General features: G+C 40.6%; 1 protein-coding gene across 8 annotated transcripts in view; it reads right to left on the bottom strand.

Moving 5' to 3' along the window:
* The window catches only part of CPNE1 (copine I), a 38,514-nt gene extending 19,946 nt beyond the window's left edge, over positions 1-18,568 (bottom strand). Inside the window, exons 1-4 of one of the 8 annotated variants that reach the window (XM_011929142.1) lie at positions 18,372-18,513; positions 12,592-12,676; positions 9,030-9,046; positions 2,640-8,567 (exon numbers count right to left, since the gene is read on the bottom strand). In XM_011929142.1, the coding sequence (XP_011784532.1) occupies positions 6,226-8,541 (2,316 nt within the window). In that variant the 5' untranslated portion in view covers positions 8,542-8,567; positions 9,030-9,046; positions 12,592-12,676; positions 18,372-18,513 and the 3' untranslated portion in view covers positions 2,640-6,225. Of the gene's footprint in view, positions 1-2,639; positions 9,047-12,591; positions 12,677-18,371 lie in introns of those variants that run through there. The other 7 variants (XM_011929146.1, XM_011929141.1, XM_011929149.1 and 4 more) reach the window with 7 other exon arrangements.
* Positions 18,569-19,441: the final 873 nt, after the last annotated feature.

Genomic DNA, 19,441 nt, shown 5'->3' with positions numbered 1-19,441 from the left:
AGGAATTCAGAGGCAGCAGCACTGGTACCAACTGGTGTGATTTAAAACCTTTTAAGAAACTGAGGCCAGGCATAGTGGCTCGCACCTGTAATCCCAGCACTTTAAGAGGCCAAGGCGGAAGCATCGCTTGAGCCCGGGAGCTCAAGACCGGCCTGAGCCACATAGTGAAACTACCCCTCCACTCCACCACCACCCCTCCCCCCGCATTTACTTGTCTCTACAAAAAAATTAAAAAAAAAAAAAATTAGCTACTTAGGAGGCTGAAGCAGGATTGCTTGAAACCAGGAAGTCAAGGTTGCAGGGAGCTGATTGTACCACTGCACTCCAGCCTGGACGGCAGAGCAAGACCATCTCAAAAAAAAAACCAACCACAAAAAGAAACTAAACTCCTTAAATCATTTCCACTGTGTGACTTGTGGTAGCGCAATGTGGTTATCATTTGATATGAAGCACAAACTCTAAGTGACAAGGCTTTTTTGTTTTTGAGACAAGGTCTCGCTATGTTACTTGGGCTAGCCTCAATTCCTGGGCTCAAGCCTTACGAGTCTTATCCACTAATCAAAAGCTATGAGTGAACTATTCCCACCCATTAGGAGGCTGGGGCTAGAGACAGCAGTGAAGGGGCTTCAGTCTAAGTTTTAAGTCCTGGTTACGAGCAGATTTACTATATAAGCAAGCAAAGGGAGGAAATGAACAGCAGCAGAGCGGAGGGAATGAACCATCAAGTAGCCCATTTGAATACAGTACAGCTCATTCCTAAAATGAGTTAAATTCACTCAACACTTTTGACTGTTCATACTGAATTATGTTCTCTTGCTGGTCATTGCTCCATAACCAAATAGTCATCTTCTCCTCCCACTATGAAATGGCAAATCATCAATTAAGAAAAATGACTTGAGACTAGTAGTTACTAAGGTCAAAATCCAGATGTCTGGAACAACTGGGGAGCCAATTCCAATATTCAGCTGTGCCATTTACCACTTCTCTATGATATCTGCTGAGTCTCTATGCCCTAACCTTCAACATTTTAATTAAAAAAATACAGAGCGCTTCACAAATTGCGTGTCATCCTTGCGCAGAGGCCATGCTAATCTTCTGTTTCATTCCAGTTTTTAGTATGTGCTGCTGAAGCAAGCACACCTTATTATTTTCACTGGAAGGAGGTCCGTGGGGCTACTGACAGAACTCAAGGGATGTGGTTGACTTTTCCCAGCACTCTTTCCTGGCCCTAGACTTGTAGACTGCTGCCCTTCTGTCCCTGGGTCTGAAATGTTTATGTCAGGTAGCTTTTTTCTCCTTCTGGACTCCAGTGATAGAGCAGTATGTAGAAGAGCATACCACCATGGTTGCTCACTGCTAGTTATGTCGATCCAGAAAAGGAGTCATACTCTAGGATGCTTTTGAGACTCTAACACAAAGCAGCCAAAGCAACAAGAATAAATTTAAGAACAGCATGGCAAGGAATTACCATTTACCAGCTGGGCACGGTGGCTCACACCTGTAATCCCAGCACTTTGTGAGGCCCAGGTGGGCAGATCACAAGATCAGATCGGGACCATCCTGGCCAACACGGTGAAACCCCATCTCTACTAGAAATACAGAAAAAAAAAAATTAGCTGGGCGTGGTGGCATGCACCTGTAGTCTCAGCTGAGAGGCTGAGGCAGGAGAATCGCTTGAACCAGGGAGGTGGAGGTTGCAGTGAGCCGAGATCGCGCCACGGCACACCAGCCTGGGTGGCAGATCGAGACTCCATCTCAAAAAAAATAAAATTAAAAAATTACCATTTACCTGAGCAGGAGATGAACTTGCTTATGTTGTTGAATAGAGATGGGTTTTCCCAGAAAAGTCACTACGACATCAGAGAATTGTGCTACTACCACTCTTCCCAGAACATTTTACAAGTCAAAATGACCAGATTTTATACTAAAAAGATGAGACTGAAATAAAGCTATTTTTAATAAAAAAAAAAAAAGGAAAGCCATTAAGTTTAGATTCTACCATATCCCATAAAAGCTCTACTTTTGGGAGATTAGTGATGATGCACATAATTGATGAACTATTTCTTGCTGTAAAACACTGGAAAGCAGGTAACAATGAATTACATAACTATCTCTCCTGAACAAGAAAAGGAGACATATTATCACACAGTCCACCCCTTTCAGATGGTAAAAGCCATTCTGGATATCTGTAGGCAGCTGATTTCACTCAGAGATTTGTCCATTGCTTAGTCAAACCCTGATTATTTAATAATGGCTTGACTACTACCTGGAATTATGGATGTCTAGCCCCCTCTAAAACACTCTGGGTATCCAAATTCTAATACAAGCTAAACTCCTTCAAGATAAAAAGTTTTCAACATTTTTTAAGAGCTTTGTTTGCCAACACATCACACACATACAATTCTGAAAAGGTGGATACTATGGACTTGAACTAGAATCAAGTATCCTCTTCTCTTGACACTTCAGCATTAGCAGGCAAGGATAAGCAACAATTTTTACCTCTCCAAGATTACCAAATCTACCTTTCCAAAGGCACAAAATATTTTCAGGTTTAAAAAAAAAAAAAAAAAAAAACCCTGACAAAATAATATTATAGCTCAGTACTTTTGTGCAGTTAAAGCATTAAAAGCATCAGCCTGTTTTATTTTTTGACAAGTTTATTGAACAGTATTCAAGACTTCATCTTTATAAACAAAAACCTCTGCTGAATGATGCCAAGGCAGTACTTGCTGGCAATGTTGTGGCCATATTGGCAACAAGCCATTTTATTGTGTTTGGTTTCTAAAGTCTGGACTACTATAGAACTGCCAGTAAAACAATTTAATGTGGCAATTTTGCAAGGATGGAAAATAATCTTTAAAGTGACCACTTCCAGAAATTCTTTCCAAGAGATTTGACTAGCAGCAATCTTACATTTTCTTTACTCATTTCCCGAGTGTTCTTAAAATTGATGAGATTTTATTTTTACACACTTGGCCCATACCTGTACACAACCACAGACTCCAGTAAAAGGGAGCTGGAGTTTAAGGCTTTCATGCATCCTTATTTTTACCCAAGGTTGACTATTTCCACCTAAAAATGTGTATGTTTGCTTACTTCCATACAGTCCTAGATTTTCATCCAGTGGGTTAAGACTGGCCTTAACTACATAGAATATTACTATCTGAAATTTTAAATAAAGTTTCCTAATCGAATTTTCATTGTTGATGCTGTGACAACTTGGAGTACAAAGCTAGGAACTACATTTCACTTAACACTGTTTCATTTTTTTAAAAAGCCACTAATAATAATTGTACATCCAAACTACAGTGTAAACACAAAACACACCTCCAAATTATGCTTGTAAACTAAATGTTTCACTAAAGTTCAGAAAAGTTTACAAATTTGCTTATTTATGACATACATTTGTAGATTTCTCTAATCCTTTAAATCAAAAGAAAAATGAACACCAATAAAAAAAAATCAGCAGAAGGGAGAGGAAAAAAAATTAAATCTAATGGAAAATATTCTCTTCCATTAATGTCAGAATCACCAAAAGCAGACAATAAAATTTACACATAAAATTGAAAGTATCAAGATAGTGTTTACAAATGCACACAACTTTGAGCAAAGCTTTACAAATCCTTCATACCATACAAAGCAAATGAGAAAATAACGTCAATTCATTTCTACCCCAACCCTAGTTCTTAGGAGAAAATTCGCAGGAAGAGAGGTATGAGTAGTTTCACAGAATACATTTTCAAGAATTTTTTAAAAACTGAAACTCCAATGCCCAGAACAAGATAAACAGTATCCTTAGCAGTTAGCACTGTTAATAAGTCTCAGATACACAAAAATCAAGTTCCAGAGGGCAAAGCATTTAATTACATTCCACAACGAGCACTGTTGTGATTCATATAAAACACAGTTCTCTCCAATTTCTACACAAACCGCTCTTTTCTTAATTTATTTAATTAGATGAACAATGGAATCAAGTTTTCCTTTTCAGCATTTATCTAAGATGTAGAAATAACAAAGTAGTTGCAATAAAGTGTATGAAATATTTAATAAGAATGTACGAACATATAACCAAAATAAACTGTGAAATAAGATAAAAGACTTTCATCTTCAAACAACCCATTTTTCTAAAATGAAAATAGTTTTCCAATGGGGAAAATATCTCTGGTTGAAATACAACTCTCAAGCAGTGCTGAAGTTTTCTGCATTGTCTTTGGAATGAGAAATGATTACTTAACATTAACTTAAACAGCATATACAAACGTTATATTGCTTTTTAAATTGAGGAGGCAGTATCTAGCGATCTGTCAAAGCAAATTTGTATTCATGAATTGTCAAAAGACCCACAACACAGTCACCTCTTCTTTGAGTCTAAACAATCCTTCCCTTAAACAAAAATCCTGTACTGTCAATCCTCTAAGATTGTAGTGATAAAAAGCCTTTTCAAATCTTATCAAATGAAACTGTTGCCACTCTTAAATCTAGATTACACAACCGCTGTATTTCAGTGTTCCACTGACTCACAACACCAAAAAGGCACTGTATATATTTTAATAGGAAATACTTACTTTAAAAGACTGACCCCTTTTTAAGTACACTGATTTGTAGGAAATGTTGGGGATGTTTCAACCGAAGACAAAGGGGCCATGTAAAAGATAAAATTTGTTTTTCATGATCTCTCATCTACCTCCCTTTCTGTATTGTTTATAATATAATGTGATACATTTTCAGAGCACTGACTAGGGAAAGTAACCATAATTACAGCCTTGTAAGGCAAGTGTTCTCATGACAAGTAACCATAATTAGAGCCTTTTATGACAGTGAGAAAATTTGTTTTTCTTATCATCTCACCTATCTCCCCTTCCGTGTTGTTTATAATGTAATGTGACACATCTTCAGAGCATTGACTAGGGAAAGTAATCATAATTAGAGCCTTGTAAGGCAAGTGTTTTCATGACAAGGACACTTACCAACCAGAACTCATGTGGTCCTCCTGCCTTAGTGTCCTGAATACCAAAGAAAAGATTATGAAAGGGCCAAGAATCTCAATTTTCTCCCCTCTGGCAGCTGCACTTGTACTCTGTATGAAGACTTTTAGTAAACAGGCTCCTGATCGAACAACTATGCCAAAAAGCCTCCAAATAACAGGACTAACACATATCAATCCATGAACCAGCATATGGATCTTTTATTCTATACTACTACTGCTATCAAAGATAATTTCAACTTCAGTTTTAGAAGCCTAGATATAACACTTTCTTATGAATGGGCCCCTCTTTGTTTAAAGGCCAAAATTTCACATAAATTGGGACAGGAGGAAACTGATACTACAATTAGTCCATCATAAACAGGACTTCAAATCAAGTATCTTAAACACATTATTAAAAGTGGTTTCTGGTTTTTGATACCATCCAAACAACATGAACAATTTTTAAACTGACTAACCTAAATCGTGGCGGTCAAACCAAAAAGGCTCTGGTAGGTAAAGGACTCCATAGTTTATTTTTGTGGCAAGTCTTATTCCACACAACTTTAAATGTGACATTAGAAATCAAAGTTCAAGGTTATAGCACAAACCAAGTGTGGACTTTTATATTTAGGGAAAAAAACCAACAAAACAGTTCTGCTCATTTACAAATGAGTCAATTAGACAAACAAAGCAGCAACTTCTGAAGCAGGACTGTCTATACAGCAAGGACCCTTAAGAAGCAATAAAGGTACATACAATGAATCTGTATACAGAAATTTTATTCAATTTTAAAAGAAAATGAGGACTTTAGACAAAGCTTTACCCTATAACAAAGCAAATCTGTCCAGCTTTAAACCAAATTCTGAGAGTAGCCAACTCCTATTTTCAGCAGCTGGCAAGAGCACCCTCAATGAGTTTTACTGACATTTCTATTTTCTTCATCCCATATGGTATAAAACAAAACCAATCTAGACTCCTTGATAAGCTTTATGTGGTCATTTGAGTTTTACAAATGGTTTCTCTAATGGTATGCCAAAATCATTTATGTGTTCTCTCCAGATAGCTTTACTGTAACATACAGCAATGTTTATCCTGGTGAGTCTTCTGTAAACAGTCAACCAATGCTCTATGTTATGGAAACCAAGCTATATGCAATTGAAACAATCCACAGGTTCTAACCTGGAAATACTAGGAAAACAATCTGGATGCATTAATCACAGCAATATGAAGATCTACCCTATAAAGAATGATGTGAATGGCTACCCTAATACAAGTTTTACTTTTCTTGAACCTATAGGCCTGTCATTTAAGTCAATGACAGCAGCTGTGGCTTCATCCCGAGACTCAAAGGCCACCATGGCTTCACCTGTGGGCATACCTTTTTCATTGTATTTTAAACACACTGAGCCTGGGATTACTTGATAGCCATAAAAGAAATCTAAAATCTCATCAATAGACACAGTAAAGGGCATGTTCTGCACTTTAATTACTGTTGGTCCTGGTTTTCCAGAACTAGATGCAAAGCCAGGGGGACCACCAATATGGATTGGGCCAGGGCCAGGGCCAGGGCCAGGGCCAGGCCCAAAAGCTGGTGGCCCACCCAAATGCCCAGGGGCACTTCCAAGACCAGGAGGGCCACTTCCAAAACCAGGAGGACCGCCTAAGCTACCAGGGCCATTTCCAAAATTCTGAGGGCCCCCTCCAAACCCCGATGGCCCACTTAAATTGTTTGGTCCACCTCCAAAACCCGGAACATCCAGTCCTAGACCAGGCAAACCACTGTTTCCAACTGAAGGCATACCAGGCCTAGCATCACCAAAGGCCCCTCCTCCTAATCCTGGAGGAGGGATTGGTGGCCCAAAGGCATTTGATCCACCAAAATTACCAGGAAAGTTAAATGGAGGCCCATTGTTGGCTTCCTTTGATCCTACGGTCAGGAAGGCATGCTCTTCACCTCCTGCACTAGGTATTCCTGCACTGGGCATTCCCGCACCAGGCAGTCCTGCACTGGTTATTGCTGAACCAGGCAGTCCTGTGCTGGGCAGGCCTGCACTGGGAAGTCCTGCACTGGGCAGTCCCACACCTGGCAGTCCCGCATTGGGCATTCCTGGAACTGCAGGATTACCTGGCACAGGCATCTTTAATCCTTTTTTTCCTTGGGCAGGGGGATTTTTCTCAATCTCTCTCATATCTTCTAGGGTAACTACATGAACAAAAGCTTCTCTCCCATTAAGTTTTTTACGGTGTAAGCGTTCAGACTTACGTGCATCATCTTCATTTTTAAATTGAACCAATGCCTGTCCTAGACCTTGCCCATTGTTATCAACAAGAACATGTACAGCATTTTCATCCACTGGGATTCCTTCTAGGAACTGAAGAACATCCATCTTCGTAATGCTGAATGGAATATTTGTTATGTGGGCACAGACTTTGGCAGAGCTGACATCCCCCTCTGGATTTAGTATCATTTCCCTCTGGTCATAGCTGAAGTTCTGCAGTCTTTTTCGAATCATATCTATCTTTTCTAGCATACCTTTCTTAGTAATTGGATGAACTTGAATAAAGCGATTGCCCATGTACTGTTTATGACGACACAGAGCAGCCTTATAGTCAGCCTCATTTCTGAACTCTACAAAGCCTTCACCAGTTGCTTTCCCATTGGGTCCATAAGCTATATAAATACTATCTTCCACAATATCCAGCTTTTTAAAAAAATCAATGACATGTTTGTTTTCTGCTTCAAATGGTAGCCCTTTCAAGTAAACACAAAAACCAGCCTCATGTGGTGATCTTGACCTTGATCTTTTCTGCCCACTGGGCGATTTTGACCTGGGAAGTGTCTGAGGAGGGGGATGACTTTGTCCAGAAGGTCCCATATTTTGCTTAAAAGTGATATGGCCTCCAGCAGCTACCCATTGTCTTTCTGTGGCAGGGCTTACTTCCACATAGCGTTGAATCATCAGCATTCTGTTTCGTTTCAAAGCTTCAAATGTATCTTGAGGGGAGAGAAACTTAACCAATCCATTCCCATTATTTCGACCTACATGATCTTTCAACAAATGTACTGCATCAACACGGAGCCCATGGAAAAAATCTCTGACATCATTTTCCATTGCAGAAAAGGGCATTCCATGCACACTGACATACAGATCATCAGGGTTGATGGGGAGTGGCTTCACACTGCTCTGAGAGTTCATCTGGATAGGGTTAACAGGATTCAATGGACCAAGAAACATAGGATTCAGGTTATTGTTCAAATTCATAGGTGCTCCAGAGCCATTCATTCCAGCAGGTAGAGGTGCCACAGGTGGCGGATTCAAGGGCGGCATGCCCGACATGGGTGGCAGTGGGGTCATGGGTGGCACAGAAGGAACTGGGGGAATCGGGGGCACAGGAGGCACAGGAGGCAATGTAGGTACTGGAGGAGGAACTGGAATTGGGGGAATGGATGGCATTGGTGGCAGAGATGGCATCGCTGGAATTGGAGGAATTGGTGGCGGCGGGACTGTGTTCATTGGAGAGGCTGTGCTTGAAACAGTTGAGCTAAACGTTGGGCTCCCAAAGGAAGCCCCCATATTTGGAGGAGCTGTTCCTATGCTGGCTGTAGAAAATGTCTGTATGTTTTTGTTGCTTTCATGAACAGAAGTGGTGGCAGTAACTACACTGGGTGAAGGATTATTAAAGTTGGATACTGTTGTGGGCAAATTTACCCTGCCACTCATTCCTGAGCTAGGTGGTGGTCCTGATCTACTGGCATTTGCTGGTGGTATATCTAAGTTGGCAGTTTCAAAACGCCTACGACTCAGTTCAATCATATTCTGCATTTCCGTTTTACTACTCAACAATAGTGTTACTTTTGACCCTTTAATTGTACCACCTGTGCGCATCATACCAAGCCTTGCATCTTCATCAGTGGCAAAAACGATGAAAGCCTCACCCAGTTCACCCCCTACAATATGCACGCCCCCATCAGGAATGGTCAATCCAGAGAAGAAGTGGCGAATGTCCATGGTCCCCGCCACAATTGGGAGACCTTGCAAACGGATGACCACAGCCATGCTGCGCTGAAACCACACACACCTGCAGATGAGAAAAGGCAACGGCCAGGTCAGACTCCTGTTTATCACACCAAGTTTTTAGCTACAAGAATGACCAGCTACCATATTAGGCCCTCAAATATTCCCTCAAGCTATCACAGGCAATGTCTTTAATTTAGATATTCTAAAAACTGAACATTTTGTGCCATTTACAATGTAAAACGTAGACAATTTCAACTTCCTGAAGGCATTAATTTTGGAAACAGTTCAGTCCCAAGACTCAAAAAGTTCAAGAAAAAACAACTGTAGGACAATAAAATACATATACATCATTCAGACCACTAATCATTCAGTAAGATTTAAAAGAAATGTGTAAGTCAAATCAGGAAACGAAGTTTAACAAGCTATAGGGAAAAAGCATGCAAAGAATATATCAAAGTTAATATTAAAAACTGACTTTGCATCTTCCCTATATTCTTGACAATTTCATAGAATTATCAAGTGTGATTTTATAGAGCTCAGTCTCAAAATTCAACAGAAGCAAAAAACTAGAATACTAATGAATTGTAAATAATACTTAAAAGTAGATTCAAATGAGAACTGGTTCCATTATTTTATTCATCCTAAAACTTTTCGATCTGCCTTACAGATTACAAAAACTACATATGGAATTATTTATTATAAACAAGGTTAAGACATACTAAGAAGCCAAAAGAACTCCTGAACAGGATAGACAAAATCTGAGTTACCTTTATTCATTACCCCCAAAAGTAGAACCTGGTTATAGTCCCATTCACTGTGACTATTTTAATTAAAACTCAGGTCCAATGACTCAAAACCAAATCCTCTATTTAATAACATTTTTTAAAGTATTATTTTCCCCTAGGAGAGGGCTGACAAAAATATTTTTTGTTTTTGTTTTAGAACCAGAGTGTGAATTACTCAGTGGCTGTTACAGTCTTGGATCTACGCCACTCCTGTAGGATCTCTGTGATCTCCTTAGATCATGTCTCTTCTCACATAATCAAAAAAGAAATGTTCCCCTCAAATTTCAGTTCTAAAGGCTTCTAAGAGCATATCCAAGGGCAGCCCTTTGGAAAGTGACACAAACCCAATTATTGGGACTGGGAAACATATTACTTTGAAATTAAGGTGGTCAATAACATAGGGTGTTTTCCAACCCATCTGAAAAGTCAACTTTTATTTATTTATTTATTTTGAGATGGAGTTTCGCTCTTATAGCCCAGGCTGGAGTGCAATGGCGCCATTTCGGCTCACGGCAACCTCCACCTCCCGGGTTCAAGTAATTCTCCTGCCTCAGCCTCCCTAGTAGCTGGGATTACAGGCATGCGCCACCACGTCTGGCTAATTGTATTTAGGAGAGATGGGGTTTCACCATGTCGGTCAGGCTGGTCTCGAACTACTGACCTCAGGTGATCCACCCTCCTCAGCCTCCCAAAGTGTGGGGATTACAGGCGTGAGCCATTGCGTCCCTCCTGAAAAGTCAACTTTTAAATATAAGCCTATAAAATCAGCTCTATGACCCTCAGAAAGGTTATAAATTAATGAAGAGATACGGTTTTATTACTTCTCAAGAACATTAGAAGTGGCAAGATTTTCTGCTATAAGCTCTAAGAATTCTGTAACTTCAATGTCAAATATTATATAAATACTAATTCAATGCAACAAAATCTGTAATTATATCTCAGTATTACGACTGCCATATTCAAACAAGAAACAAACTGTTTGGTTTTGACAGTTTTCTCACAGACACAAAACACAAAAATAAAAGCCATCTTCAAATTTAATCCAGAAAAATGGACTAGCAAACAGAAAATGCTTTTTGTGAGGCCATCATAAAGCATCAGAAATTTGGGAAGGGTGGGAAAGCTTTTCATTTACAAACTTCAAGAGTCAACAAGAAAAATTAATGCTAAAAAACATCACACCAACAGTCTCTTTTCTCATTTACTATTTAGCAGCCTATAAGGAGGTTCATCAAGCAGTTTCCAAGTCATTAAATCAAATTCATATTCCTTGCTCAATCTAGAATTATGTGGCTACATGCAAAATGCGATAGTATTTACTGTTCAACTTCAAAAAACGCTTAATCACTTTGTATAGGGGAAACATCATGGGCAATCAAAGTACTCAAAACAACATGAGATAGACAGAGATATTAGTTTGCACTGGGACAATAAAACAGGAACTTGATATAGTCCCAAGAACACAAAAATTAAACACAGGGCTAAAGTGACAAACACAGTTAAGTCTTTAAGCCATTTTTTGTTAAGAGTAGGGATTTACTGAAACTTTGTACAAGGTACACAAGAATATGCTATTGAAAATCTGCCTCAGATTACCAGCTGGAAAGGGTGGAATATTAAACCAAAGTGGAATACAAGATTTATTCATAAAGTCATCTGATGAGGAAAATTGTTTCTAGCTTCCAAAAAATATGAAATAGTATCTGCAGCCAGGTGTGGTGGCTCACGCCTGTAATCCCAGCACTTTGGGAGGCTGAGGCGGGTGGATCACCTGAGGTCAGGAGTTCAAGACCAGCCTGGCCAACATAGTGAAACCCTGTCTCCACTAAAAATACAAGAAAATTAGCTGGGTGTGGTGGCAGGTGCCTGTAATCCCAGCTACTAGGGAGGATGAGGCAGTAGAATCAATTGAACCCAGAGGCAGAGATCACGCCATTGCACTCCAGCCTGGGCAACAAGAACGAAACTCTGCCTCAAAAAATAAAAGTAAAACAATAACAACAACAAAAAAGTATCTGTTATTCTGTTACTAAGTAACTGTTTGACAGCTAAGTCATTTCAACCTACCTTGGGCCTATCTTAGTTACTTAAACAGGAGGGTTAGATTCCACTTGCTAAGGTTTCATTTAAGGTCTAAAATTTGTACTCTAAAACATGTGACCCAATATCTATACTTAAAAACTTTTAGGAAATATAAACAAACATACCAATAACAAGTATCTGTATTTGTAGTCTAAAATGCTACTAAGGAATAAAACACCTACTTACTGCCTATCAGGAAAACAGCAAGAGAAAAACATCCATATAAATGAAACTGACCCCCAAAAGAACAACTGTTCGAAGCACCCATCTACCCCACCCCAATCCCTCAGATAAACTTGTAAAAAACCACACCGGCCGGGGCGGTGGCTCACGCCTGTAATCCCAAAACTCTGGGAGGCCGAGGCAGGTGGATCACAAGGTCAGGAGTTCAAGACCAGCCTGGCCAAGATGGTAAAACCCCATCTTTACTAAAAATACAAAAAAATTAGCTGGGCGTGGTGGCAGGCACCTGTAATCCCAGCTACTTGGGAGACTGAGGCTGAGAAGTGCTTGAATCGAGGAGGTGGAGACTGCAGTGAGCCGAGATGGCTCCACTGCACTCCAGCCTGGGCAACAGAGTCCAGCCTGGGAGACAGAGCAAGACTCTGTCTCAAAACAAAAAACAAGCAAACAAAAACACACACACCCAACATAGTTACTACACATATTTTCATATTTCTTAATAAGCTATCTCATTTTATTTTGTATAAAAACGAACTCTCTATTCAAAATCTCTTACCTGATAAAACAAGAGATGTATTTTCTTAACAAGAAGTAGAGGCCAAGTCAATCCTGTGGGCAACCAATTAAAACCAACTTTTAGACTGCAATAGAGAATAAACGGAGGCAAAAATCAATGCAGGAAACACAAAACAACACGCACAGGCCACACTGTACATTACGAAGGCGAGTCTGAAACCACCAGAGTACTTCATTAGAATGCATATCAAAAAAAAAAAAAAGGAAAGACACCATAACAAAATCCTGCACATGCTTTTTAGTTGGTATTGCTTTCAAATTTGAGTATCTCAAAATATTTATATATTTACATACATCAAGAGTGTCGTAACTTAGCCCAATAACAAATCCATTGAAAATTAAAACAGTCATAAAGCTCAGCTTCACAGCTGCTAATTGCTTTGATCACTTTATAATTAAACCAATCCAGAAAACTCCGTACAAGTCTATTTCCCCAGGTTCTCACCAAATTTGTGATGAAAAGGCACAAGTTCGCACAGTAACAACTCTTGGACAACTTAAAATAGCAATTCAAGGGTACTCATGGAAATTACTGCAATTATTCTTTCAATATATTTTATTTTGCACAAAATAGCATCCAACATCACAAAACAAATGAAGTATAAGTTCTTGCTATAAAGGACTAATTCCACTGGAGCTCAAAATATTCACAAAATATTAAGGGAAAGTATTTTTTCCTCTGACACCACAACAGTTCCCAAAAATTTGTAAAATTAAAAAAAATTAAATAAATAAAAACACCCTAAAAATGCCTGACATAATAAGAGTATATCCCAAAATAAAAACAGGTCACTCATCTTTCACTGTCATTTCTTCAAAACTGGTGAAGTTATTAACAAGTCACAAGCATATATGACCAAATGCCTAGACAACTATATTCAAAGGTAATTTTTTACTTTTTATTTCTTTCAAAGGTCATGTTTTAATTCGGAGAAGAAATTCACCACTGTTCAGCATTAAGATTACCAATGACTACTTATCCAAATGATGCTCATCTTAAATTAGTATATTCCAAGACCAAAATACAACTAGTGACCTTAATATTCATCACCAAAAAGGAAAACATATTTTTCAAAACTTCTATGTGATTTTCTAAAGGACAAACTATTCATCTTCTAGTCAACTACTCAAGTTGCTGAAGAACAGTGAGATTGTTATGCCACAAAAAGCTATGCAAATATGTTATCAACACACTGAAAAACCTAGAGCATTGTATTAATCTCTCACATGTTGTAGAAATCTAGCCTAATTAAGTCTTTTTTTTTTTCTGGAGATAGGGTGTCGCTCTGTCGCCCAGGCTAGAGCGCAGTAGTGCGATCTAGGCTCATTAGGCTCATCCACCTCCCTGGGTTCAAGCTATTCTCATGCCTCAGCCTCTGGAGTAGCTGGGACTACAGGCATGCACCACCACCCATGGCTTATTTTTGTATTTTTAGTAGAGACAGGGGTTTCACTATGTTACCAAGCTGGTCTCGATCTCCTGACATTAAGTGATCCGCACGCCTCAGCCTCCCAAAGTGATGAGATTACAGGTGTGAGCCACCACGCCTGGCGTAGCCTAAGTCTAAAGAGTTTAAAAACTCTTCGTTTAAAAGCCATATCTAGTAGTTTAACAGGTGACAAAGGGAAATGTGAAACAGAGAATGAGCAAGAGCATGAAGTACTGCAAATATCTACGTACAGGTATGACTCCAGCAGCCACACAACAGGGTAACTTTCTAGTTTCTAGAACTTGTAATAAACATCTGATCCCTACTGGAGATTCCAATTCAAAAGGTCAGGTATGGGGCCAGGGCATATGCCTGAATATAAGGTAGGAAGATTCCTCTCAGCCTCTTCCCTTCCAAACTCAAAAGATACCGTATGTCCATCTTGAGAAAGACAAATTTGGGGTCAGTTAAGTTCAAAGGGAACTCCCCAGGTCTACTCTCAAAAATTCCTAAAAGGTTACCAGAAATTACCTTTAAAAGGAAGAAATTTCTCATTCTCATTCCACAAGTTAAGGCTGAAAGGCCCAGCTGAATTTGGCAAATACCTAGTTCAAGTTTTATGTGTACAACTTAAAGCACAAAATCAATCCAGACAGAAATTTATGATTCTCTACTATTTCAGCAAAGGGGAATACCTATCCCACCCCATACCAAGGAAAAATAATGCAGAAAGTTGATGCTACAAGTCAGAACTTCACAACCCTTGGTATTACACCTCTTCAAAAGGGAAAGGTAAATGGAAATAGAACTGAAATACTTGTTTTGACACCTGACTTTGTAAAGACTACAAGAATTTAATATGTGTCACTGTTTTCCAGGAAACTGCTATTCCTGTATTCTAAATGTCAGCTAGCGACTGAATGCAGGATTTCAAAAATCCACCCCATTCACCTAAAGCTTTGCTGAACTTTAGAAGGATAAGACTAAAATAATAACTACACAGTAAAACATCTAAAATACATATTATATCTATACATATAGCATAATGATAGGAAAGGAGAAAATGGGCCTGATTTGTCATTAAAGCCACTGACATACTTCAGAAGACCTAAAACAAGCAGCTGGCTTTAGCATGTTTTCCATTCGTATTAGGAATTAGTCCTAACATAAAGGCTTGTTCAACTTGACAAAATACCAGATGCATGCACAAATCACAAGTATCTGCTACAAAAATTTAACATATTATGACAAGACAGACTTTCGTATTTACTAGCCATTCTAATCACTTGGAATTTCAGAAAAAAATGTCTGACAACAAATCTCTTCATCAAGAAGTCAAAGCATAAACTGAAACGACTATTTTCACTCTTCATCTGGTAGTAAACATCCAAAAGTGAACTTTAACTTTGTTCATTCATCACTCTTTAATCAACAAGAACCAGGGTACAGCAGAGCTAGGTTCTTCGGATCCAAAAGAAACAAACCCTCAAATGTTCACCTCAGAGATAAGCAACAGAGAACCAATCACAAAGGGCACAATGCTAAAAACAGTAATAATCATATTATAGTAAACATTATGAAACAACCACAGTTTCAGCCACTTGATTTTGTTCCCCATTCCCAAATGGACCATATTTCAAAGTCTGGGATCATTCTTAATGAAAAAATTATTCTGACACTGATGGAGATGTATACTTTTTATAATGCATTGCTCAATTTTTCCATTAACCTCCATTCCATACTCAAAGGCAGCAAATCAAAAGACATTTCTAAATAAGATATTCTTCCTGTCAAAAATATTAAGTTATTTTTCAATCCCCCCAAATGCCAAAAAAATGTTCACTACCTTCATTTTCACTTCAGAGCAAAATTATACTTCTAACCAACCACATTCACTTTCACTGTTTTTGAGTCTTAAAAGCTGGCTTCAAACTTAATTAAATTTTGTGCAAACCAAAAAGTATATGGGTGTGGTAGTAAAATCTGATAAAACTGTAGTTTAGATAAAATTATCTTTTCTGTTTAGTTGAAAACATTTAACAATATTCCTTTACTCCATGACCATTTACTATTAAGCACTTGTGGACCAGACAAAAAATATAAAAGATATAGAAGTCTCTGCATTTTAGGGAGGGACATCTAAAAGCATCTTTTGTGCAACCAACTACTGACACTTGGTTCTTCCTACAACATCTACAGAAGAAAATATACATTCCAACAATGACAGAGTGGCTCTCTGCAAAATGGAGTAAAAACTATCAACACTGTCACTGGATTCCAGCACCTGGAACACACTGGCCCACAAAATCAAGTTTCACATCTAAAAATTGTACTAACGACTCCCAAACTCTCAATACTCAGTCATCAAAACATTTGACGTGTCAAAGAAGGTGAAAGAAGACCAAAGAGTACTGGTATTAGCATGTAACAATACGTTGCAATTAACTATACAATTATTTCTAAAGCTTCACAGTTTTCATCTAACAAATTCGAACATAAGGAAAATGAAAATTATACATTACAATCCATAACCAACATTTAATCGAGCATATGTGATATAAAAACGCATTTCCTGTTTCATTAAAAGTCTGTCCAATAATACATACTAAGCACATCTTCATTATGTTTTATATAAACACGCCAAACAGTTCACTTTCTTCATAAATTACCATAACGTTATTTGAACCACCTGTAACAGTTCTTCCCAACTTCTTTTTATATTCTTGGAAAATGTCTGCACACACTTTCAACTAAATCCAGAAATCCTCCATTCGTTTCAAAACAACCAAATTTCAAAAACGAGTACAACCAGTCTTGTATTGTAGTTCTATAATTTAAAAAACAAGATTTCCCTATGTGTCCAGACTTGAGGGATTTTTCTCAACTGCTGATGCTCTGAGATGCATTAACAAAATCACTAGTTAACAAGGTCCCAGACAATTCTTGTTGCTAAGACTGCATTTTGCAAAAATTACACCATTTCAAACCATTCAGGCAAGAAGCTCTAAAAGAAATACTGCAGTCACAAGCCTAGCCTCTCCCTTCAACAAACCTTCAGTTGCCATCACTTTTTTCCAGTGGGTTACACTGACTCTATTCTTGAATATAAAACGGTCCCTACCAACTTCAATTTATATTAGGTTATCTCTGAGAATCCTGGAGCCAAGGAGGGTTTTAGGGCCCAGAAATCTCTTAAAAGTCTGCAATTCTCAGCATGACACCACGCAGATAAGTCAAGAATGGTTAGCACTCAATACTGAGTAACCCTCACAGGAGCCCCTCAGATTTGTCACTATAAAGCACACGCTGGAGGCACACAAAAAGCCCACACGTTTACAACCTAGCGGCTAAACCTGCTGCACTGGCGTCCATCCTTCTAACTAACCTGTAGATCCTCACAGTCCCTCCTACCACCCAATTCACGTGGCTGCAAACTAATGCAGCCAAGCTTCAGAGAAACTCAATTAACTCTCCATCAAAAGCACCCACCCTCCGCAGCCCACTGGATCTCCTGAAATGCCAGAGGATCCTCTCCCGAGGGAGTCCTACAAGTGCTGCTCTCAGCAGCCCCTTCCCTACTGGGGGCACCAAAGGCCTGGCATCTTACTACAGTTCTCAGAGCCTCGGGAGGAGTACTCACCCTACCCCCTCACTTCCTAGCTTCAGACGCCGGCTTCTCAAAACTGCTACACCCTCGAGTAAAGCCCCTCCCCAGCAATGGACCTCGGAGGCATTTCACTGCAACCCCCTCCACCTTCAGGCCACGAAGACGGCCGGTTGTGAGACTTCCTTTCTGAACTCACAGGAGTGTACAGACTATAGCTTCCTCCCACAGGTGTGACCTAGGTCCCCTTTTGCTGGTAGGCCACAAAGGCCTCCTTTCCATTTCGGGTCGAGGGAGTGTCCTCACTACGATTATCTCCCCACCTCCACGAACACACATGTAGTTATAACCTCTGCTTCACTGGGGGAGACAAGAAATCCTCCGTATTCAGGTTGTAGACGTGTTTTCACTGCAGTCCCCGTTAGCTCGCAGGCCGCTGAGCCAGCCAGCTCTGACCTGCCCCCTCTCAGACCACGGGGGCGTCCTCGCTACGGCCTCATCCCCACTTCGGTACGCAGGCTCATTCTCTCTTGCGTCCTCCTTGCATCCTCTCAGATCTCAGAGGCGTAAGTGGCACCCCACTCCCTCTGCAATCCTGCCCCGACCCTTTGTGTGGGGTGCTAGTTGCCGCGGGCTCGAAGGCCTCCGAAGGCCCCGCCCCGGGCCACCAAGGGGCACCACGAGCCCCGCACAGCCCCGCCCGTTCAAGGGCTGCGGGAGTCTTACCGGGGAAAGCTGCGCGGCACCAGAACCCAGACCCCGAATTACCCCCCGCGCGAGTGCCTCTGCCCCGCGGCCGACAGCCCCAGCCCGAACGGCTTCCCGGAGCCCAACGCAGCCACCACCTCCTTCGCCGCTTCACAAAATGGCCGTCGACTCGCTCAGCGGCTCTACGTTCCAGAAGGGGGCGGAACGGCGTGGTTGACGTCAAGGGGCCGCGCAAGCGCGCTAAAGGTCTCGGGCAATCTCCGGAAGTTACTGGGTTTTGGGCTAAGAGGGGGATATTCAGTCCCTGCTTGCGACTGTTTGCGCACGGGACCGACCTTGGGCTAGTGGACCTGCCAGGTGGGCTGGGTATGAATGTCCGGCTTGGCCCTTCACTGCAAGACTTTGTGCAGACTGCTTCACGTCTTCCAGTTTCCGCGGAAGGAGCAAATTGTGCTTACGTCTAAGTTTTTTGAGGATTAAATGGACCACAACGTGGTGGGCTAGTTATTATATGCTGACAAAACAGCCAAAACCTGATTTTTTCCCCCCTTTTAAGAGTTTATGCAGGCCGGGGGCCCGGTGCGTGGCTCACGCCTGTAATCCCAGCACTTTGGGAGGCCGAGGCGGGCTGATCACGAAGTGAGGAGATCGAGACCATCCCGGCTAACAGGGTGAAACCCCGTCTCTACTAAAAAATACAAAAAATTAACCGGGCGTGGTGGCGGGCACCTGTAGTCCCAGCTACTCGGGAGGCTGTGGCAGGAGAATGGCGTGAACCCGGCGGGCGGAGCTTGCAGTGAGCCGAGATTGCGCCACTGCACTTGCGCCACTGCACTCTGGCCTGGGCCACAGAGCAAGACCCCTTCTTGTAAAAAAAAAAAAAGAATTTAGACAGGACGGGCGCGGTGGCTCACACCTGTAATCTCAGCACTTTGAGAGTCCCAGAAGGGCAGATCACGAGGTCAGGAGTTCGAGACCAGTCTGGCCAAAAAGGCAAAATCCGGTCTCTACTGAAAATACAAAAATCAGCCAGGCGTGGTGGTGGGCACCTGTGGTCCCAGCTACTCGGGAGGCTGAGGCAGGAGAAT

This window comes from Colobus angolensis, unplaced genomic scaffold (assembly GCF_000951035.1).
Source record: "Colobus angolensis palliatus isolate OR3802 unplaced genomic scaffold, Cang.pa_1.0 Scaffold8, whole genome shotgun sequence".
In the NCBI taxonomy this organism is placed as follows: domain Eukaryota; kingdom Metazoa; phylum Chordata; class Mammalia; order Primates; family Cercopithecidae; genus Colobus; species Colobus angolensis.
This window is presented reverse-complemented; position numbering and strand designations above follow the sequence as displayed.